We start from the raw sequence: 24,349 nt of genomic DNA, 5'->3' as shown, positions 1-24,349 counted from the left end.
AGAACTCATGGAGGCCAGAAAAATTTAATTAATAGAATTTTTTTTTAATTTTTTAATTTTATTTTATTTTGTTATCATTAATCTACAATTACATGAAGGACATTATGTTTACTAGGCTCTCCCCTACCCCAAGTCACCCCCACAAACCCCATTACAGTCACTGTCCATCAGCATAATAAGATGTTGTAGAATCACTACTTGTCTTCTCTGTGTTGCAAAGCCCTCCCCTTTCCCCCACCCCCCACATTATACATGCTAATCATAATACCCCCTTTCTTCTTCCCTGCCCTTATCCCTCCCTACCCTCCCATTCTCCTCAGTCTCTTTCCCTTTGGTAACTGTTAGTCCATTCTTGGGTTCTGTGATTCTGCTGCTGTTTTGTTCCTTCAGTTTTTCTTTTGTTCTTATACTCCACAGATGAGTGAAATCATTTGGTATTTGTCTTTCTCCACTTGGCTTATTTCACTGAGCATAATACCCTCTGGCTCCATCCATGTTGTTGCAAATGGTAGGATTTGTTTTCTTCTTCTGGCTGAATAATATTCATGTATACAATAATTATGTATATGTACCATATCTTCTTTATCCATTCATCTACTGATGGACACTTCGGTTGCTTCCATTTCTTGGCTATTGTAAATAGTGCTGCGATAAACATAGGGCTGCATCTGTCTTTTTCAAACTGGAGTGCTGCATTCTTAGGGTAAATTCCTAGAAGTGGAATTCCTGGGTCAAATGGCAAGTCTATTTTGAGCATTTTGAGGATCCTCCATATTGCTTTCCACAATGGTTGAACTAATTTACATTCCCACCAGCAGTGTAGGAGGGTTCCCCATTCTCCACAACCTCGCCAACATTTGTTGTTGTCTGTCTTTTGGATGGTAGCCATCCTTACTGGTGTGAGGTGATATCTCATTGTGGTTTTAATTTGCATTTCTCTGATAACTAGCGATGTGGAGCATCTTTTCATGTGTCTGTTGGCCATCTGAATTTCTTCTTCGGAGAACTGTCTGTTCAGCTCCTCTGCCCATTTTTTAATTGGATTATTTGCTTTTTGTTTGTTGAGGTGCGTGAGTTCTTTATATATTTTGGATGTCAAGCCTTTATTGGATCTGTCATTTACGAATATATTCTCCCATACTGTAGGGTACCTTTTTGTTCTATTGATGGTGTCCTTTGCTGTACAGAAGCTTTTCAGCTTGATATAGTCCCACTTGCTCATTTTTGCTTTTGTTTTCCTTGCCCGGGGAGATATATTCATGAAGAAGTCACTCATGTTTATGTCCAAGAGATTTTTGCCTATGTTTTTTTCTAAGAGTTTTATGGTTTCATGACTTACATTCAGATCTTTGATCCATTTTAAATTTACTTTTGTGTATGGGGTTAGACAGTGATCCAGTTTCATTCTCTTACATGTAGCTGTCCAGTTTTGCCAGCACCATCTGTTGAAGAGACTTATCATTTCCCCATTGTATGCCCATGGCTCCTTTATCGAATATTAATTGACCATATATGTTTGGGTTAATGTCTGGAGTCTCTAATCTGTTCCACTGGTCTGTGGCTCTGTTCTTGTGCCAGTACCAAATTGTCTTGATTATTATGGCTTTGTAGTAGAGCTCAAAGTTGGGGAGTGAGATCCCCCCTTCTTTATTCTTCTTTCTCAGGATTGCTTTGGCTATTCGGGGTCTTTGGTGTTTCCATATGACTTTTTGAACTATTTGTTCCAGTTCGTTGAAGAATGTTGTTGGTAATTTGATAGGGATTGCATCAAATCTGTATATTGCTTTGGGCAGCATGGTCATGTTCACAATATTAATTCTTCCTAGCCAAGAGCATGGGATGAGTTTCCATTTGTTAGTGTCCTCTTTAATTTCTCTTAAGAGTGTCTTATAGTTTTCAGGGTATAGGTCTTTCACTTCTTTGGTTAGGTTTATTCCTAGGTATTTTATTCTTTTTGATGCAGTTGTGAATGGAATTGTTTTCCTGATTTCTCTTTCTATTGGCTCATTGTTAGTGTATAGGAAAGCCACAGATTTCTGGGTGTTGATTTTGTATCCTGCAACTTTGCTGTATTCCGATATCAGTTCTAGTAGTTTTGGAGTGGAGTCTTTAGGGTTTTTTATGTACAATATCATGTCATCTGCAAATAGTGACAGTTTAACTTCTTCTTTACCAATCTGGATTCCTTGTATTTCTTTGTTTTGTCTGATTGCCGTGGCTAGGACCTCCAGTACTATGTTAAATAACAGTGGGGAGAGTGGGCATCCCTGTCTTGTTCCCGATCTCAGAGGAAAAGCTTTCAGCTTCTCGCTGTTCAGTATGATGTTGGCTGTGGGTTTATCATAGATGGCCTTTATTATGTTGAGATACTTGCCCTCTATGCCCATTTTGCTGAGAGTTTTTATCATGAATGGATATTGAATTTTGTCGAATGCTTTTTCAGCATCTATGGAGATGATCATGTGGTTTTTGTCTTTCTTTTTGTTGATGTGGTGGATGATGTTGATGGATTTTTTAATGTTGTACCATCCTTGCATCCCTAGGATGAATCCTACTTAGTCATGGTTTATGATCCTTTTGATATATTTTTGAATTCGGTTTGCTAATATTTTATTGAGTATTTTTGCATCTACATTCATCAGGGATATTGGTCTAATTTTCAGTGGGGTCTTTGCCTGGTTTTAGTATTAGGGTGATGTTGGTTTGGCTTCATAGAATGAGTTTGGGAGTATTCCCTCCTCTTCTATTTTTTGGAAAACTTTAAGGAGAATGGGTATTATATCTTCTCTCTATGTCTGATAAAATTCCGAGGTAAACCCATCTGGCCCGGGTGTTTTTTTCTTGGGTAGTTTTTTGATTACCACTTCAATTTCTTTGCTGGTAATTGGTTTGTTTAGATTTTGTGTTTCTTCCTTGGTCAGTTTTGGAAGGTTGTATTTTTCTAGGAAGTTGTCCATTTCTTCTAGGTTTTCCAGCTTCTTAGCATATAGGTTTTCATAGTAGTCTCTAATAATTCTTTGTATTTCTGTTGGGTCAGTCGTGATGTTTCCTTTCTCATTTCTGATTCTGTTGATGTGTGTTGATTCTCTTTTCTCTTAATAAGTCTGGCTAGAGGCTTACCTATTTTGTTTATTTTCTCAGAGATCCAGCTCTTGGTTTCATTGATTTTTTTCTATTGTTTTATTCTTCTCAATTTTGTTTATTTCTTCTCTGATCTTTATTATGTCCCTCCTTCTGCTGACTTTAGGCCTCATTTGTTCTTCTTTTTCCAATTTTGATAATTGTGACATTAGACTATTCATTTGGGTTTGTTCTTCCTTCTTTAAATATGCGTGGATTGCTATATACTTTCCTCTTAAGACTGCTTTTGCTGCATCCCACGGACGTTGGGGCTTTGTGTTGTTGTTGTCATTTGTTTCCATATATTGCTGGATCTCCATTTTAATTTGGTCGTTGATCCATTGACTATTTAGAAGCGTGTTGTTAAGCCTCCATGTGTTTGTGAGCCTTTTTGCTTTCTTTGTACAATTTATTTCTAGTTTTATACGTTTGTGGTCTGAAAAGTTGGTTGGTAGAATTTCAATCTTTTGAAATTTACTGAGGCTCTTTTTGTGGCCCAGTGTGCAGTCTATTCTGGAGAATGTTCCATGTGCACTTGAGAAGAATGTGTATCCTGTTGCTTTTGGGTGTAGAGTTCTATAGATGTCTATTAGGTCCATCTGCTCTAGTGTGTTGTTCAGTGCCTTTGTGTCCTTACTTATTTTCTGTCTGGTGGATCTGTCCTTTGGAGTGAATGGTGTGTTGAAGTCTCGTAAAATAAATGCATTGCAGTCTATTTCCTCCTTTAGTTCTGTTAGTATTTGTTTCACATATGCTGATGCTCCTGTGTTGGGTGCATATATATTTATAATGGTTATATCCTCTTGTTTGATTGAGCCCTTTATCATTATGTAATGTCCTTCTTTATCTCTTGTTACTTTCTTTGTTTTGAAGTCTATTTTGTCTTATACTAGTACTGCAACACCTGCTTTTTTCTCCCTATTGTTTGCATGAAATATTTTTTTCCATCCCTTGACTTTTAGTCTGTGCATGTCTTTGGGTTTGAGGTGAGTCTCTTGTAAGCAGCATATAGATGGGTCTTGTTTTTTATCCATTCAGTGACTCTGTGTCTTTTGATTGGTGCATTCAGTCCATTTACATTTAGGGTGATTATCGATAGGTATGTACTTATTGCCATTTCAGGCTTTAGATTCGTTGTTATCAAAGGTTCCAGATTACTTTCCTTACTATCTAAGAGTCTAACTTAACTCACTTAGTATGCTATTACAAACACAATCTAAAAGTTCTTTTCTATTTTTCCTCCCTTTTCTTTCTCCTTCATTCTTTATATATTAGGTATCAAATTCTGTACTTTTTGTCTATCCCTTGATTGACTTTGAGAACACTCAATTTAATTTTGCATTTGCCTTGCAATCAGCTGCTCCACCCTCCCTACCGTGATTTTACTACCTCTGGTGACAGCTATCCAACCCTAGGAACAATTCCATCTATAGCAGTCCCACCAAAATAGACTGCAGAGATGGTTTGTGGGAGGTAAACTCTCTCAGCTTTTGCTTATCTGGAAATTGTTTAATCCGTCCTTCTAATTTAAATGATAATCTTGCCAGATAAAGTAATCTTGGTTCCAGGCCCTTCTGCTTCATGGCATTTAATACATCATGCCACTCCCTTTTGGCCTGTAAGGTTTCTGCTGAGAAGTCTGATGTTAGTCTGATGGGCTTTCCTTTGTATGTGATCTTATTTCTGCGTCTGGCTGCTTTTAACAGTCTGTCCTTATGCTTGATCTTTCCCATTTTAATTACTTTGTGTCTTGCTGTTGTCTTCATTGGTTCCCTTGTGTTGGGGGATCTGTGGATCTCCATGGCCTGACAGACTATGTCCTTTCCCAGATTGGGGAAGTTTTCAGCAACTACCTTCTCAAAGATACTTTCTGTCCCTTTCTCTCTCTCTTCTTCTTCTGGTATCCCTATAATGCGAATATTGTTCCACTTGCATTGGTCACACAGTTCTCTCAATATTCTTTCATTTTTAGAAATCCTTTTTTCTCTCTGTGCCTCAGCTTCTTTGTATTCCTCATCTCTAGTTTCTATTTCATTTATTGTCTCCTCCACCATATCCAACCTGCTTTAATACCCTCCATCGTGTTCTTTAACGATTGGATCTCTGACCTGAATTCATTCCTGAGTTCTTAGATGTCTTTCCGTACCTCTATTAGGATGTTGATGATTTTTATTTTGAACTCCCTTTCAGGAAGAGTCACGAGGTCCATATCATTTAACTCTTTCTCTGAAGTTGTATTAACAGTTTTACTCTGGACAAGGTTCATTTGGCATTTCATGTTTGTATATGGCGCCCTCTAGTGTCCAGAAGCTCTGTTCTGGAGCTGCTGAGCCCCTGAAGCAATGTCGGGGGTCGCAGGGGAGCGGGACTGGTGCCTGGGGGTAGGAAAGAGCTGTTCCCCGCCTCCTGGCTGCTCTGCCTGTCGCCACTGCCTGAGCCAGTGGGCCGGGCACACAGGTATAAGTTTTTGTCCCAGAGCAGCCGGTTATGGATCCCCGTTTTCCACAAACAGCTGTAATTCCAGTCTCCCCAGGAACTCTGCCTGTATTAACATTCCAACCCAGTAGTCATGCGAGTCTCATGAAAGCACCATGAAATGTAGGTTTGTGCTCCCAGCGCAGATCTCCGGAGCTAGGCGTTCAGCAGTCCCAAACCTTTCACTCCCTCCCTGCTCCATTTGTCTTCCTCCGGCCAGTGAGCTGGGGTGGGGGAGGGGCTCAGGTCCCGCGGAGCCACAGCTCTGGTACGTTACCCCGTTCGCTGAGGTCTGCTCTTTTCTCCAGGTGTGTGCAGTCTGGCGCCGTCCTCTTTCCTGTTGCTTTCTCAGGATTAGTTGCGCCAATTAAATTTTCTAATTGTATCCAGTTTTAGGAGGAAGCCTCTGTCGCATCTCACGCCGCCATCTTTAATCCAATCCGCAGAATATTTTTTACATGGTGAAAGAAAAGAACTGCTAACCAAGAATTCTTCAATGAAGTTATCCTTTGAATATGAAAGTGCAATAAATCATTTTTGAAACAAAACTAAAGAGAAATCATTGCCAGTAGCCAGCTCCAAAAGAATTGCTAAAAGTTTATAACATTGTCTTATGGGATTTCAAATGTCTATACACATAATTTATGAGATAGCTACTACAAACAAGAGAGGACTGGATAGATAGAGACCAAGGGTAAAGGAACCTGTATGATGCGGGTGTTCTAAAATTGGTGTGGATTTTAAGTTATGGAGGTAACTGAGTAATGGCATGGAGAAATCAATATCATTGAAAGAAGATTTTGATTACTTATATTTCACAAGATAAGGGGGCCTGCCTTGCCACACAAAGCCAAAGATGAAGCATTAGTCTTTGATCAGGAGGCAGAAGCAGGAGCCAAGGGGAAAGCAAAGCAGAGCAGCATAAACAGTTTAAGATAGATAGTATCAATAATTCTGTTGGGCTTTGGGATAAAGGAACTACCCTTAGTTGTCTGCTACCTGGCCCTGGCTTGATTCAGAGGATAAATCATGGTTTGGTGTATGTTAGAGAAGGGGTGGGTAGGAGCACAGCACTGGGTGAGGCAGTCTGTATACGTGAGAGGCATGCTCCCAGCAAGCTCTCCACCACTCCCAGGAGCTAGCTCTGGGAGGGTAAGTTTCTCTCCAGGTCTAAAAGATGTCAAAACATCATAAAATAAAGAAGATAAAAAGAAAACATGAATAGTACAGGTGATAAGGTTTATACGTTTCTCTTGAAATGATTAAGTAATTATTTTATACACTGTGAAAGTTAAATATGTATATTGTAATTGATAGCATGAGTGCTTTGAGAACTGTATAAAGAGATGTAATTTTTAAAGTGCAGTAAGTTGTAATGTTAAAAACATAATGCATAAAAGGCTGGATAGGAAAAAAATTAAAAATAGGGAACAAGCAGAAAATAAATAAAATGGTAGACTTAAATCTAAACTTGCCAATAATTTCATTAAAAGTAAATAATCCAAACACAGCCATTAACAGAGATTGTCAGAATGGATTTAAAAAACATAACCAAATTATATGGTATCTTAAAGTTATTTTAAATATAATGATATATGTAAGTTAAAAGAAAGGAAAAACATACTTTGCAAGCTTTAACCAAAAGAGGGCAGGAGTGGCAGTATTATTGTCAAAGTAGCCTTCAGGGCAAGGAAGGACATTATATAATGATAAGAGAGGTTCAGTTCGCAAAGAGGACAACAATGCTAAATGTATATATTCCTAACAACAGAGCTGCAAAATATATGAATCGAAAACTGGCAGAACTGAAAGGAAAAATTTGATTAAATCTACAATTTTAGTTGGAGACCAGCATTCTTCTCTCAACAGTTGATAGAGCCAGATCAGCAGGGACTTAAAAGAACTCAGCAGCAGAGTAGACAGAATATATACCAACACGGACCATATCCTGGGCCCTAAAGCAAACCTCAACAAATTAAAAATAATTGAAATCGTGTAGAATGTGTTCTCAGCCACAAGGAATCAAACTAGAAATCAAAACAGAAAGATAATAAGAAAATCCCCAAATACTTGGGAACTAAGCATACTTCTGAATATTGAATAATTTCAAGAGAAATTTTAAAATACATTGAACTGAATGAAAATGAAAATACAATGTATCAAAATTTGTGGGATGTACTAAAGTAGTTCTAAAAGGGAAACTTTTAATACATATTACATAAAAGAAATCTCAAGTCAATAATCTAAGTTGCCACCTTTAGGAACTAGGAAAAGAAGAGCAAGTAAGTCCAAAGCAATCAAAAAGAGGGACATAAAGAGCAGAAATCAATAAAGTTGAACACAGAAACAATAGAAGAAAGTGAAACAGCAAGCTTGTTCTTTGAAAAAAATCAAATTGACAAACCTCTTAGCAACACTGAAGAAAGAAGACATAAATTACTAGTTTCAGGAATGAATGAAATAAGGTATCAACCACAGACCCTGATGATAACAAAAAGATAAGGAAATGCTACAGCTTTACGAACCTAAGATTGACAACTTAGATTAAATCAACCAGTTCTTCAAAAAGTATGGACTACCATAACTTACCCAATATGAAATAGATAATGTGAGTAGACTTACAGTTATTAAGGAAATTAGTAATTTTAAAATTCTTGTAAAAGAAATGTCCAGGCTCAGGTTGTTTCCCTTGAGATGTCTGCAAAATGTTTTTAAAAGCATTAACATCAATTATGCACAGTCTTTTCTAGAAAATACGGGAGGAGAAAACACTTCCTCCTTTACTCATTTGTAATCAATATTATCCTGAAGCTAAAACAGGAAAAAGACAATACAAAAAGTAAAACTCCAGACCAAAATCCTTCTTGAATATAAATACCAAAGATGCAAAAGTGCCTAACAACATATTAATGAATAGGACTCGTAAGTATGTAAAAGAATTGTACATCATGACCAAGCAGCATTTATTCCAGGGATATGAAGCTAGTTCACTATTCCTAAATCCATCAACATGCCTACCATATGAACATACTGAAGAAGTAAAAATCATATAATTTTATCAGTTGATACAGTAAAGCATTTAACAAATTGTAATACCCTTGTAACACTCATGTCCTTAGGTAGAAATGCAGAGTAACTTCCTCAACGTGAAAAAGAACATCTGTTAAAAAAATAACATCTCATACCTAATAGTGAAAGACTGTTTTCTCCCTTAGATCATGAACAAGGCAAGCATATCAGCTCTCTCACCATTGATCTTCAGCACAGTACTGGAAGTTCTAACTAGTGCAGTAAGGCAAGAAAATAAAATAAAAGTCATAGAGCAGGGGGAAAAAATTATAGGTGACATAATTTTTCTACAAGAAAAAAATTGTAGAACTAAAAATAGGTTCAGGAAGGTCACAGGATACAGGATCAAAATCAGTTGTATTTCTGTTTATTAGTAATGGACACACAAAGCAAAACTACAGTTCCATGCTCAATCACTCAGAAACATGAAATACTTGGGTATGAATCTAACAGAATATGTACAGGATTTGTATGCTCAAAATTGTAAAAACTGGTGAAAGAAAGCAAAGATCTAGAGAAATGGAGAGACCATGTTCGTGCATTAGAACTCAGATGTCAGTTGTCCTCAAATCAATGTGTAAATCTAACACAATTACTAAACAAGATAATTATAAAGTACATATGGAAAGGCAAAGGAACTAGAATAGCTGGAAACAATTTTAGAAAGAAGAATAAAGTGGGAGCAGTCACTGTCCAGTTTCAATATACTATTTAATTATAGTAATCAAGACTGTGGTGTATTGGGAAAAGGGTAAGTTGATGGAACAGAAGAGAACCCAACAGTAGTACCACACAAGTATGGTCAACTGATTTTTGACAAAGATGCAAAAGCAATCAATTTAAAAAAAGAAGAGGATTGCCTTTTTAAGAAATGGTGCTAGAGCAATTAGATAGCCAAAAGCGAAAACATGAACCTAAGCCTAAAACTCACATCTTAAACAAATATCAACTCAAAATGGGTCATAGATTTCAATGTAAAGCATAGAAGAAATCTTTGGGAACTAGAGCTTGGTGGCAAACAAATGAACCAATAAACTTGACTTCCTTAAAAATAAAAACTTTTTCTGTCAAAAGGATGAAAAGACAAACTATAGGAGAAAATATTGACAGCCATATACATGACAAAGGATTCTTACCTAGAATATTTTATAAAGAGCTCTCAAAATTCAACAGTAAAAACCAAACAATCCAATTAGAAAATGGACCCAAAAAATGAGCAGACATTTCACCTAAGAGGGAATATAGATGGCAGATAGCACATGCAAAAATCACATGTTCAGCACCCCTGGCCATTAGGGAAATGTAAACTAAGACCATGATGAGTGAGATGTACTTACATACAGCCTTATTATAGTGGCAATATCAAATGGTGGCAAGGATGCAGAAGAACTGAATCTTTCATACATTGCTAGTGGCAATGTAAAATAGTAGAGCCATTCTGGAACACAGTTTGGCAGTTCCTTGAAAAACTAAACACGTACTTATCATACAACCCAGCAACTGCACTCCTGGGCATTTATCCCAGAGAAATGACAACTTAAGTCCAAATGAAAACCTGTACATGATTATTCATAGAAGCTTTATTTGTAATTAAATGAGAACAACCAAGATGTCCCTCAGTGGATAGATGGTTGAAAAACTAGTTTATTTATGTCATGGAATATACTTAGCAGTAACAAGGAATGAACTTACTGATACATGTAACAACTTGGATGGATTTCAGGAATATTGTTGAGTGAAAAAAGCCAATCTCAAGAATCGTGGATTGTGTAATTCTATTTATGTAACATTCTTGAATGCACATAATCAGACGAAAACAGGTTAGTGGTTGCTAGAGGGTTAAGGATGGTAGGTGGAAGTGGGCTAAATATGACTGTGGGGTGGTGTCAAGGGGCATGAAGGAAATCTCATGGTGATGGAATAATTCTGTATCTGATTGAAGTGGTATTTTGCTGGATCCACACATGTGATAAAATAGCATAGAACTATATACACACTGTATCAGTGTAAATATCCTGGTTTTGATACTGTACTATAATTATGTAAGATACAATGATAGGAGGAACCTGGATGAGGAGTACACAGAACGTTTATGTATTATCCTTGCAACTTCCTAGAGCCTATAATTATTTCAAAATAGAATGTTTTTAAAAACAACTTCAAACCACAGCCTTACTAAATGCAGCATAAGTTGAAACAAGTAGTTGCGAAATACTGCCTGTTTGGAGGTTTTCAGGGATGTAGACATCAATATATAACACTCTGCTTGCACATTCAGGAAAAATTGATAATGGGTCACTGTACTCTGTGTGTAAGCATGCAATTACCATGTTACCAAAATAGCAAACTGTTATAATAAAAAAAAAAAAAACAGGCTTCTCTATCCAGTAACAGTTATCTCCATTCTTTACCACCAAGTCCACAGACATTCCAGGTTTATCCAAAAGGACATAAGGAAGCAAAGAACTCTTGACTGAACATCATATTGCAATAGGTCAAGCTGTGCTTCTGTGACAGTTTCCTCATATTTTTGGTGTTTGATATGCTCATAGGGATTTTATAGTATTAAATGTGTAAACAAGGAATATATACACATTTTTATGTAAGTTCTAACTGGAAATACATGACCAATGTAATAGCAAGTATGAAATAGGTGCAGGTTTGCAAAGCCTCACAGCTACAGGTACTGTACAGGTTGAACTTGTAAACAGCACCATCTTTGGTAACCCCATTCTAATTTTAGTTTAAAGTATAGGTTCAGTAACACCAGGCTGATTTCCTGCAAATGTCCAGAAAATTTTCACTGATAATTTAACAGTGTTAATATTATTTTGTAGGTACTTACTGTGTCCAAGACACTATTGTCAGTATTTCACATTCATTATCTCACTGAAGTCCCTTGAAACACCTCAGATTGCACTATCCTTATCTCTTACAGTTTAAGAAATTGGGGTTAGCAGGAGTACACAGCTTCACCAGTTGTGTGGCTGGGAATTAGAGCCTAGGAACTGACTCCAGTGCACAAGTTACTGACAAGTATATCCCATTGTTTGAGTGTGCACTCGTGTTGTTTGCTCAATTCACACTTCTGCCTCCCGTAGCAACCTAACTGCTAAACAGCCCAGTTCCCTTTCATGCCCTTCAGGCCTCCTTCAATTCCAGATTTCACTAGAAACCCTAACTTTGTATCTGAGAATGGCAGTACTGACCAACATTCTATGGTTCTTTATATTTAGGTCTACATTTAAACAGTCTGGTCTAAAAACAAGCATACTTTTACATACGATATACATTGTTCTAGCCAGCTAGAAACATTTTTTTGGTTCTTTTTAAAGGCCTTCAAGAAATCAGTTTGTTTTATTGGGAAACTAGGGGCAATAGTAGCAAAGCAAAAGTCAAGGTTTGTTTTAGAGTAAATTGTTTGACTTGACTATCTTATCTCTTAATTGTGTCATTGTAGTAATAAATGACTTGTAGCAAGCAAAGATATTATTCTTTATAGATGTAATAAATCCAGTCTCATCATTATCCGCAGTGGAGATAAACCCCAAAGATCACACTGCAAGATAAACTATTGAAAATGTTACACATACCTGCCTTTTAGACTTAGATGCAGTTTTCAAATCCTCTGAAAATGATTAAGCAACTTTCATCTGCTATTTTAAATCTTCTACTTAAAACATGGCCTTCTTTCCAGTTATTAGCATGCTTCTGATTTTTGTAGAGTTCAACATTTGTAATTACATGTGTAACATAATAGGTGCTGTAAAGAGCTTTTGTAAATCGATCTAATTTCTTACTTCTCGTTTCAGGAATATATTAAAGGAATTTGTGAGCCTGAACTAGAAGAAAGAGAATGTTACCCCAAGGCCATGCACTGCATTTTTGTTGGGGCACAGAGCCTGTTTCTGAAGAGCCTGATTCAGGACACCTGTGCTGATCTCTGCATTCTGGACACTGGTCTTCTTGGCATCAGAGGAAGTGCTGAAGCTGTGGTCATGGCTAGGAGTCACATTCAGCAGTTTGTAAAGCTCTTTGAGAATAATGAGAACTTACCCAATAGTCAGAAAGAATCAGAGGTGAAAAGGGAATTCAAACAGTTTGTTGAAGCTCATGCAGACAATTATACAATGGACTTGTTGATTTTGCCCACTTCCTTGAAAAAGGAACTTCTGACACTCACACAAGGTGAGGGGAGTCTGTTTGAAACAGACGATGATGTTATTGAAATTAGAGATTCTAAGCAAACAGAGTTTACACAGAATGCTGCCATGGGGCTGAATATTTCCAGAGATGAAATTGTTTTGCAGGAAGATGCAAGAAATAAAGCCGGGACTCCTGTTTCTGAGCTTACGAAACAAATGGACACAATCTTTTCTAGTTCACAAGATGTACTTTTTGTTCCAGTAAATGGTCTAACCCCAGATGAAGATGCGCTTTCTTCCAAAGACAGAATTTGTTACAAAAGGAGGTTTTCTGATTCTGAAGAAAGGCATACCAAGAAACAATTTTCTTTGGAAAATGTTCAAGAGGGGGAGCTTGTACATGATAGTAAGACATTAGCTGAAAGTGTAATCATTGACCTGTCTGAATCTTCTACTGATCATGAAAATTTAAGTCCAGATATAAAAGACACTACTGAGGAAATGGAATACAACATTCTCGTAAATTTTTTTAAAACCATGGGCTATTCTCAAGAAATTGTTGAAAAGGTCATTAGGGAGTATGGGCCATCTACTGAACCATTATTGCTCTTAGAGGAAATTGAAAAAGAAAACAAAAGATTCCAAGAAGACAGAGAATTTTCACCTAATACTGCATATCCAGAGACCAACAAAGCCAAAAATAAAAGTGTCTGTAGCAGCATAAATGAGCTTACAGTGGATTCCACTCCAAAGAAAACACAAATTCACACACAGCAAAATACGGTAGAGAAGTTTTCTCAGTTACCATTCAAAGTAGAATCAAAACCATGTACCTCAAATTGCAAAATTAATACTTTCAGAACAGTGCCAGTAGAACAGAAACAAGAAATCTGGAGTTCCAATCAGAACTACATTTGTAACATAGACCTTGAAACTGATGGCCTTTCACCCTCTGTTGCCCCTTCAAGTCCCAAAGAAGTTGTCAGTTTTGTTTCAAGAGGAGCTTCAAGTCACCAGCCCAGAATTCCAGTTTTTCCTGAAAACGGTTTGCAGCCCCATTCAGAACCCTTGCTTCCAAATAACACGAAGTCTGCCTGTGAAAACCGTTCAGGATGTTGTGGCTCTCCTCAGTCTAAGCCAAATTGTCCACCTCTTTCTCAACCAATGCCCCTGCCCCTACCCCAGCTGTTACCTTCAGTTACTGATGCAAGGTTGGCAGGGTCTTCTGATCATATTGATTCATCAGTTACAGGGGTTCAAAGGTTTCGAGATACTCTGAAAGTACCCTACAAGCTGGAATTAAAAAATGAACCAGGGAGAACGGATTTGAAGCACATTGTTATAGATGGGAGCAATGTTGCAATTACGTAAGTCCATTCTCTGCAAGTTATATTTTACTTTTAAATAGGGCTTTAAACAATGTCTCAGAATTACATGCATTTATGGGAGCTATCCTATATGTCTTTCTAGTTGATAGCCTTACCTGGAAAAAAAAAATGAAAACAGCTGGTTAGAAAAGTTTGGTTTCCCATCTTCTGCAGTTTGTAAATTTTGCTTCACCTTGCTGAACTTACTTCTGAAAGCAAAAGATGATAGAAAATTTGTGTTTTCACATTGTACTGCCCAGTGATAAACAGGTTAGAAGACCTTTAAATGCCATGAATAATAAGTTCTGAATATGAGGAAGGAGCTTAAGGCAAGAAGGGATTTTTCTGGCTTTTTACTCTGTAGGATGTTAGATCTCTGGCCAACAATGTGCAGTGTAACAGGTATGATGTATTTCCATTGTACTTTTGTTGATAGAGTGGTGATAATTTTCTTTCTAAGGAAATTTTATCAGTTTGAGTTGCTTTATAGGCCTCTGCTCTTACTAAATGTTTGTATGTTTATTTTTAGTGAAAAGAGTTAAATGATCATTTCTATTTAACCTGTCTTGGAACCCTCATAGGACTCTGATTTTATACCTCTGGTCTGGAATTGGGTTTCTTCTCTAAATAGTGGTTTCAAATAGTGACCAAAAGAATATGGGGGTGGAACCAGAGTCTCCGCCCCTGTGGACCAGCTGTTTGACTTTGAGCAGGTTTCTGCCTGCTGAGTTTCATTTGGTTCAGTCTGTTGCCTTTTGCCCTGTCCAAGGGACATCTTTATCATGCCATTTCAACAATTGCTGGGTAGTCTCCCTCCAGTTTTCAAAATAAGTCACCCATTGATTTTGAAGAAGTCTTCAACATCCAACTTTTTCAGTAGTTGTCATTGAAAAAAAGAGGGCACCTGGACTTGGAACAGAGAAGTTGAAATACTTTTCTGAATTTCTAAATGTTTATGTGTCCTCTTTCCTAGGAGTTGTGATTTTTTTTAGGAATATTGATGAGGTTGAGAAATAAATGTTGTTATTGAAAAATGTAAGTATTTATATTAGTTATTTCTTGTTTTGTTGGGTTTTTTACTAGAATTTTCAAACAACTACATAAGAAGAAGATAAAACGAATCCCATATTGTGTGCATTGGGGATTCCCATGTGCTCATCGTCCAACGTCAGCAGTTGTCATCCCAGCCAGTCTTATTTCATTATTTCAAACTGCTTCATTGTTTCATCTGTACCTTCACCTACTGCTTTTCACTCATATTTTGAAGGACATCTTTGATACATCATTTCATCCATAAATATTTCAGTATCTGTTTTTTAAAATGTAAGGATTCTTTTTATTTTTTTCATGAATTACTGAAGCTGTACTTTGCTGCCAAAAGAAACAAAGGAAAAACAATGCCAGCATTTCACATGTTAAAGTTTGAAGATAGGCAGAAAAAATATGTAATACACTTGTCTTCATTTCTCAATACTGTTTATTGTCACTTCACTTTGGTTTTTGGCAGTTCTTTTGGGGGAAACCCAGCAAATGGCTCACAGCTGCATAGCATTACCTAAGTAAAAATACAAAGTGCAGTTTCCGTCACCCATAGTCCGTGCCCAGCACCAGTTCCTCATTGTTAGAATTTCTTAAGCCAGATGATACAAAATTTAGGTCATGACTGTGAGTAATAATCCTTTTTCATTTTTCTGTATGTGGAAAGATTTCCCAAATTGGTGTTCAAAGAATAAGAAATGCAAATTAACATAGCATGAGCAGTGTTAAAAACCATTTTGGAATAGCAACTACTGTATTTCTCAGGGGGTTCACTATTGGAATTTAGAGTGGTAATACCCAGGATAGAGTGTTGTGTATATCTAGTCCCTCCCATTTTGCCCTTAGTTATCGCCATGCAGTCATTGTGATACTCCAAACAGTCCCACATATTTCCTAATACCCTTGGGTACATTACCATCTCTTGAAAAACCACTGAATTAGTGCCCTAAGGGAAATCACAAGCTGACTTTCATTTTTGGGGGGGAGTGGAATATATGGGGAGGATTTCAGTTTTTTTTAAATCCACAGATGTCTCAATTTAAAAGCAACACTTACACAATGGATGTATTATCCGAAGAAGACAGACTTATACTTAATTTGATCTGAAAACAACAGTAACTAAAGTTAACCTTATTCTGGGGCTTAATGGGTACCGGGTTTGATTTGGAGTGATTGAAATGTTTTGGAACAAGATACAAGTGGCAGTTGAACAACACTGTTAATGTACCAAATGGCAATGAATTTTTTATTATCTTATGTTAGTAAATTTCACCTCAGTTTTTTTAAGTTGTGAAAAAACCCTTATTCAAAACTAGTTTCTTCAATATTATATGTGAATTATAGATTATAAATTCCATTATTGAAGTGATTTTGATTTGTATGTGTTCTGTTCACTGAACTATCCCCAGGGTTCATGGCGCCTGGCATGCGATAAGCACTCAGTAACAATTTGTTGAATGAATGAATGAATGAATGAATGAATGAAAAACTTAAAGACTCAGACTTTTTAAATGACTTTTTATCACGCTTTTAATAAGTTTCTATTCCCGTTGCCTTCCAGTGATCAATTTAATAAGTGAGGCCATATATTTAATTCAGCAGGTATTTGGAGTCTTAAAGCTGACACACCTGTTACACCTCAGGTACTTCAACTTTATCTTTTAAAACATCTTTGCTCCAGTTGTGAGGTAAAAAATACCTGTAATTTACATGCCATGAAATGGCTTAAAAGATCTTATGTCCAAGATTACACACATAGGAAATTTGAGCTTATAATCTCTCTCCAGAGCCGTCATACACCTTGCCTCCTCCCATAGAAGTTGAGGTTGGCATTTCAGGCCTTGGCAGCACTGGGTACTTAAATCTTGAGTATTATAAGCACCACTTAGTAAACCTCACTCACTTTGACTCAGCTAATTGGGGAAGTAGTTAAAAAGGAAACTTGAGTCCTTAAACAATAGGATCTATTGGTTTGGACCCCACTCTAGAGCAGCTCAGGCCCACCGATCCCTGGATTTCTGCAAAGTTATGCGCCTATCCAGCATGATGTCTGTAGTTCCTACACACCAGTTCATACACCGTGAGAAATTTCAAAATACCCTACTTAATGCTGCTGATCATGCATATCTCTACTTGGTTTTTCCCCTTTGTCACCATGAATGAGTCAAATGATGAGTAAATGGAAATTGTTTGTGGTGTATGGCTAGACATCATAGTGGTAGCCAGATAACACTTGGGCTCTGTCAGTCTGAAACTTCAGCATAAGATCACCTGACTTCCCTAGGTAGATAATTTTCCATGTAGATGAGGTTTGCCCCTTCACTTGCCAGTACTATGTATTTTAACCATTTTTCACGCTAGTCTTTCTGTATTCAGGGTTTCATGGCTGTTTTTGTTAAGTGGATGCTTATAGATGGAAATTACTCTTTTCCTGGGTAAGTTGGAAAGGGTTTTTCACTATTTCTCCACACTGTTCTATCCGGTTCTATGACTGCCCTGAGTTTTTATCAGGTATCTGTTGCCCATCTTTTTCTCTTTGGGCATTCTTCCATCTAGTTGCCTGACTTCTATAATATAGAAAACCAACCAGATAATACTACTTGTTTCCAGTTATATGGAAACAGATGTTTCTATCTCCCTGGAAAGACTGCATACCTAGCCTCTCAGACCTAATTTCATTCTGCATTTGGAGCTGGGAGCTCCAAAGCTTTGGCCTTCTCAGAAGTTGACAGGTGTTACTGTATGTATATATGCTTTATCTCCAAGTCAAAGTAGGTAGTTGGTCTGGGTTTACCTGTCAACAAACTACTCTGGTTTGATTGCAGAGGCTTGGAGAGAGTGATGATTTAGCACATTTCTGCCTGGTCAGGATGTGGGAGTTGAAGTAGGAAAGGTCAAGGACACTACTGTGGCTCCATTTGATTTTTTTTAGTTTTACTTTCTGGGTAAATCTGTATTTTTCCACCAGAATTTGGAAATGCCATTTTTATTCCTAAAACAGCTCTAAACTTTTTTCTGGGTCTCAGAAGTGATATCAACTTACCATTGAGAGTAACACTTTGGAAATTAGTTCAGAGCTATTGTTTCTAGAAACTCCATTTCTTTCCCTATCAGCTTGTGAGGGGTCCAGGGCAGCAGAATTTTTTCTACTTGCATTTCCCTGTTTCTCTCCAGGACTCAGTCAAGTGGAACTGGGCCCTCCACTTCATCCAGTTTCTACTGGTGCCATCATAAGCATTTAAGGAAAAAGAAAAAAGTTAGTACTCATTTGTATCTGATGAAAAAAATCAAAACTTTACATGCTTTTCTAGTGTATTTTTCTTGGGGTTCTTCTTTTGGAAAAACCATATGTATCCCACAGTTTTCCTAAGAACCAGCAGGCTGTTGGATTTTGGATATACATGTCTGTGGTGATTGACATTAACTCTAGGCCTGTCCTTGCTGTTAAGCAATTAGAAAGGTTTATCTTCTTAAAGATTTTTTTTTAAAGGATCCCCGTCTACAAAAACTACCTTAGCCTTTCTTCCAGTGACAAATGTCACATGCTACATTCTTGCTTTTTCTTTTTTTAATGCTTTTAGATGAACAACTACTGGATCATTTCAACAAGAATGGGTTTTTTTCCTTGCATGTTTTCCGGGGTATAGCTGATGCTGGTGCAGTCTCTTATGGCTCATTGAGAAGAAAGAGGGCTTTAGCCTCTAAAAGGGGGAGTCTCTGAGCCGCTCCTCTGGCTGGTAGGTGTTTGTGATGTGTCCAACCCATTCCTTCTCTGTGAGGATGTAGATTTAGTCAGGGATAGTACCCCTGGGCAGTGGCCCAGGAGAAGGAAGCCTGAATCTTAATTCCAGCTCATCCACCCTCTGGCACTGCAACCTGGGCAAGTTGCTCTGCTTCTCTGAGGTGTTTCGTGCTTTTTACCTCACAGGAATCTTACTCCATTCCATTTCTTAAGTTCTGTGCACAGTACAGGATAGCAAGTCAGAAGAAAGAAGATGCTGGATTGAGGGCCTACAAAGCTCTGAGACAGCTTTGTAGAAGAGGGTCTGAAGTCTGAGTCCTAAGGGCATTTGAGGTAGCAGTGGGAAAAGGCATAAGAGATGGTACACAAAATAACAAAAAAAGCTCAGAGCCAAGAAAGAGTGAAATGGCAAGACCCCAGGTGGTCAAAAAAACAAGAATGATGGTGCATGGTTGTGGTTGATCCCTGCTGGATCCCAGGTGTGGAGGGGACCTTGAAGTCATGCACTGGACTTGTCTAGAAGGATGATGCCATTGAAGACCCTGGGCAGGATCAAAGGCTTTATGGCTGTATTTTGGAGTCAGTGTAACTGGGTACATTGGAATTAGGATAGCCTGGGATTACCTGGGGACAGTGTACCTGAAGTGGCAGAATTTTCAAGTGAAGGAAATACCTACCATGTGTGTTTGACATGGAGACACCAGCTGTGGAGATTAGACAGGGCTGAAGATGCTGAATTTACTGTCATTGGAATAGAGGTGATCATTGAAGCTATGAAGGTAGATTATGCTAATCTCATTTACTGTGCATCATATTTGGGATTTTGACTTTTTCTGTCTTATAATACTCATGTGTAGACAAACAGGTTTATCACAAACTTCTAAAAAACACATTTTGTAACCTCCACTTTCATTTAACTACTGGAGAATAAATATTTTTCCTTGTTTCTTTTTAAATTTGTTACCAGATTTTTGTGTGGGAGCATTTCTAACCCTCTATACCAGGGCTTGCTAACTGTGGGCCAAATCTGGCTACCACCTACTTTTGTAAAAATGGATCACCAGCACACTTAGCTCATTTGCAGTGGCAGAGTTGAGCAGTGCAGCAGAGACCATATGGCCTGGAAAACCTATCTGGTTCTTTATGGAAAAAGCATACTGACTCATGTTCTATACTGTCCCTTATTTGTTTACTTTTCTCCCCTTGCTTTCTGCTTCCTCCAACAAAATCATCTGCCGTGTCCCCAGTTAGTCTCCTTTGGTTTGTGCTCTCAACTTATTTCCTGGGAGCAGAAAACTGAATAAATAAAACTTTGCAGCTGCCTAGAGAGGGGATGGAGCCCTCCTGGAGCCAGCGGCATCATCCAAAGGCTTTGGAAATCGTGGTGGTGAGAACCATGTCACAGAATAGTCATAGTCACATCTACTTGTGCTTTACCAACAGTTATCTTCATAAAATTCAGAAAAGATTCCTAGAGGTTAGTGACTAGCCAGTACTCTTTAGAATGGACTCTATCTAAAAAAGCAAAAAAATAAGAAATGCAGTAAACAGATATTACCATAAAGGTCAAACTGCCTTCTATCACAGCAGCACGCTTAGTTAAGTCACCAAAACAAAATACAAGAAAAATCATAAAGCTATTAAAAATCACATATCCTACAATGGATTATGTCTTGGCTTTGCAGAGCATCAAATTGTCCAACTTAATGCCAAAAAATGTAAAAGTATGAAAGGGAATTTTGTTCTGATTGTTTTTGTATATGGATGGCACCTTTTCACCTTTTTATGATGAAATTGAACATGCTTTAAACTGAAAGAAATTTTACTTTCTTACAGCCATGGTCTGAAAAAGTTCTTTTCTTGTCGTGGAATTGCAATTGCAGTCGAATATTTTTGGAAGCTTGGGAACAGAAACATCACTGTGTTTGTCCCACAGTGGAGAACAAGGCGGGATCCCAATGTCACAGGTGAGGCAGACTACTTTTTCCAGATTTCTAATTAGATGTTTAATGAGTTGGCTTAAAATTGTAGCACACACTACTTAAAATAGAGCCATGTAGCATAGGCAGCAGCTTTAAAAACAAAACCGTAAATCCATTTCACACAGTAAAACAGTTGAAGAGAGTGTTATAGCATGAGAAAAACTTGGGGCAAGTATGGAAAATTAACATAGCTGTTTATAAAGAAAGTTATATTAGACTTCATTATATATCACAAAAATTTTCTTTGACTTTCTAAAAGAGATTAAATAAGTCCATTAGGCTGGGTTTCTGCCTCTTTAAGTAGTATTTTTTTAATGGTTACTTGATAAAGTTGGAACCTTCAAATATTATGTCTTTTTAACAGTCTGCTTAGTAACTTAATATAAATTATTTCTATTAATCGTATGGTACTGCCTGGTTGACCTGCAGGCCACACACAGAAGGTTTGAACTTAGGAATCATGAAATATTCCCCAGAAATTTAAGATATTTGATTCTTAGGTCATAATAGGAAGACCCGTGAAAAGGCTGTGCCAGGCAGCTTAACACATCAGTGTACCTAGAAATAAAAAGTAGATTGGGAGAAGGAAGGGAGAGTATAGGACTCACCCAGACATTAAATTTAGTCATTGTTGAGGTGGAAATGGTAAAACCACACATTTCTCAAGTGTCCCACCTTCCTTAATTTTGGGGAACCTATTTTTCATAACAGAATGTATTTGAGGAATGAGACAGGTTCACTCGTTTTGTAGGTATTTTTACAGTAGGATCCCTTGGAAGTCTTGGAAGCCTCATATACTGTGCATTCCTAGGACAATAAAACACTGTGCTTAAGCATGTCAGCTTAAGTCAGTAGTAAGTACCATTTAAGGAGTGCAGGTGTGGGACTCTCAGACCCTGAACGTTTAGCTGCTTTTTCATCCATTACTGGTTTTCTAAAATGTGGCTTTGGCCCTCCTTTCTCCTCTGTCATGACTCAGCCTCATGAAAATCAGTTAGTATTTGTACTGATAACTGGGGTGGAATACAATTCCAGCTATGGGGAGATTTTGACACTCTTGGAATAGGGACCAAGTAGGCTTTTCTTGGGATGGGGTGGAACCGTTTGTCCCTCTCACTGCCTCTACTCCCATCTCCTCCCTGTTCCACACTTTTGGGGAATTTTGTCTTCACTGCTTGTCCTCTACTCCTTGCGACCTAACTGAAAGAGTTGTTGATGATAGGATTCATTCAATATAGGTTATGGTTTAGTCTTAAGAAGCAAATGAGTTGAACTTTTCTAATGTTTAAAAAGTAGCTACAGTCAGTTTTTACATTGCACTTGCCTTAGTGTGTATCTTGTTTGATTTTTTATTTTTCTTCCCAATTAGTAAAATTGAGTCTCTTTAGTCAGTAGAAAACAGAATTCCCACAACTCTCCAATGAAATATTTGGGGTACTTTTCATTTAGTTAAACTTCTGAGAAGAGAGCCTTTTCTGAATGTGTATTCAACTTATTCCATGAACAGAACAGCACTTCTTAACCCAGCTCCAGGAACTTGGAATATTATCTTTAACTCCTGCACGGATGGTCTTTGGAGAAAGAATTGCTTCTCATGATGACAGGTATGAAAGGCTGTTTTCCTTTCTAAGGTGGGTGTGGGGTAGTGAGAACCAACCACCTGTTCCATTGGACAGTTCTCTGTGCATCTGGACGCTCACTTACAAAACTCACCACATTTAGGGGTTTGAGAATTTTATTATTGTATGGCCATTAAGGTTTTATTCTCAGTGGTCTTTGCTGTACAGGCTTAGGAACATAAGAAAGAAAATTTTTGAGTTAGAAATTTTTTTAATAAATCATGACTGAGGATACATAAGTAAAAGCAGACACTGAATTGCAGTCTTAGGGCATGATAGAAGTAATGTTCGTCTTGTCTTAGTGTGGCCTCAAGACTGGTTTTCAAATGTTATCCATTTCCTCCTAGTTATTTTCGGCCAGTGACTTAGTCTGTCATTATAATGCCTGAGCCCTCAGTATTTCTTCCATATAATAGAATATGGTCTCAGCTAGCCCTAGTGTGAGAGGAATAAGCTGCATTTCTTAGGTTCGTATGTCACTCAGAAAGTGGGAGCTACTGCATCTGTGAAAAAAAACTGTAATATGCACCTTTTTATTTTTGTTCCAAAAGCTTACTTGAGCACCAACCAAGTCCAGTGTACAGACCTGGGCTCACATGATTCAGACGTACTTCCTGCCCTAAGGAGTATGGCATGCAAATAAGTAATAGAGGGGAGTTTGGTTGTGGTTGAAAACATGGTCCCAAACATGACCCATGACATGAAAACCAGTTTTTCAGACCTTCCCCTTCTGGTATGAAGCCAGTCATAACAACCCTCCTAGCATCTGGGAACCCAAGTGGTGGCTGCTGTTTTCTCTCCTGCAGTCACCCTCGTTGTTTTATTCTGGCCTGCAGCACTGAGAGCCCCCTGGTGGTTTTGCTTCCATGTCCCACCACTGTGCTCCCCCATACTGAAGACTGTTCAGCTTGTAACCCAAGCTAGTGAATGATAGTCAGATAGGTGAGAGATGAAAAGAGGGGCTGGACAAAGGGAATGGAACTTGGGATGCCAGCAGACCTTCATTCGGCAAAAGGTCTAAAGTTCATCCTTCTCATTGATAGCCCCTTGTCCTTTCCCTAGGCTGGTCTGAGAGACCAGCTCTGGTGGGAGAATGAGAGGTCACGAAGAACAGGGAGAGGAAGCTACGGGAGAAGCCCATGGGTGGTGGAGGCATGGTAAGAAAGCACTGGGAGATGGAGGGGGCCTCCTGCTGCAGTCAGCGGTGCTGGGTAGGGACTGTGGTGGGCTCAGGTAGAAAGGCAAGTTGGGCACCGGAGCTCCTGAAGAATCTTCAGATCCTCTAACACTGCAGCTTCCCACCAGTAGAATTTGAATTCAGGTACAAGTACACAGACTAAGATTTTGCTTAATCGATATGACTCTCTGGGTTTCTAGTGGATATGAGTATCTCCTGATTCATAGTATATGCACTCAGAAGGCATACTACCTATTTTTGTTAATATCTCTGGGCAAAAATCACTATTTATAGTTCATGCCAGCTAGAAATTATTTGTAAAATACTCATTTATAAATCTGAAGAGCTAAACCATATTTACTTTCCAAGATTTCCTAACACCTATGAAACTGAGGCTTGTTTTTCTAATGTCCTTTAAGTACTTAGTACTACTACTAACAGCAGTTGTTTGCACCTTCATTTCCAGTGATTCTTCTAATTTATTGTTTCATTATCTTTGTCTACACTGCCTTAGACAAGTATGGTCAGCCTAAGGGGTAAAACTCACGTTTTCCTCACAAATCTGTCGTTAAGAGGGTTTGAACATGAATTATCTCTAGCAGTGAAATAGAATTT

General features: G+C 38.0%; 1 protein-coding gene across 2 annotated transcripts in view; it reads left to right on the top strand.

Moving 5' to 3' along the window:
• N4BP1 (NEDD4 binding protein 1) overlaps positions 1-24,349 on the top strand; it is a 104,166-nt gene that overhangs the window by 70,878 nt on the left and 8,939 nt on the right. Inside the window, exons 2-4 of one of the 2 annotated variants that reach the window (XR_008994132.1) lie at positions 12,477-14,176; positions 20,793-20,923; positions 22,388-22,542. Coding sequence is in view for 1 of the 2 variants with exons in the window: in XM_057493217.1 (XP_057349200.1) it covers positions 12,477-14,176; positions 20,793-20,923; positions 22,446-22,542 (1,928 nt within the window). In the remaining variant the exon portion in view is untranslated. The remainder of the gene's footprint in view (positions 1-12,476; positions 14,177-20,792; positions 20,924-22,387; positions 22,543-24,349) is intronic. The other variant, XM_057493217.1, reaches the window with a different exon arrangement.

Source organism: Manis pentadactyla, chromosome 15 (genome assembly GCF_030020395.1).
Source record: "Manis pentadactyla isolate mManPen7 chromosome 15, mManPen7.hap1, whole genome shotgun sequence".
NCBI lineage: Eukaryota > Metazoa > Chordata > Mammalia > Pholidota > Manidae > Manis > Manis pentadactyla.
The sequence above is the reverse complement of the archived record's forward strand: the minus strand, read 5'-3'. Positions and strand labels throughout refer to the sequence as shown.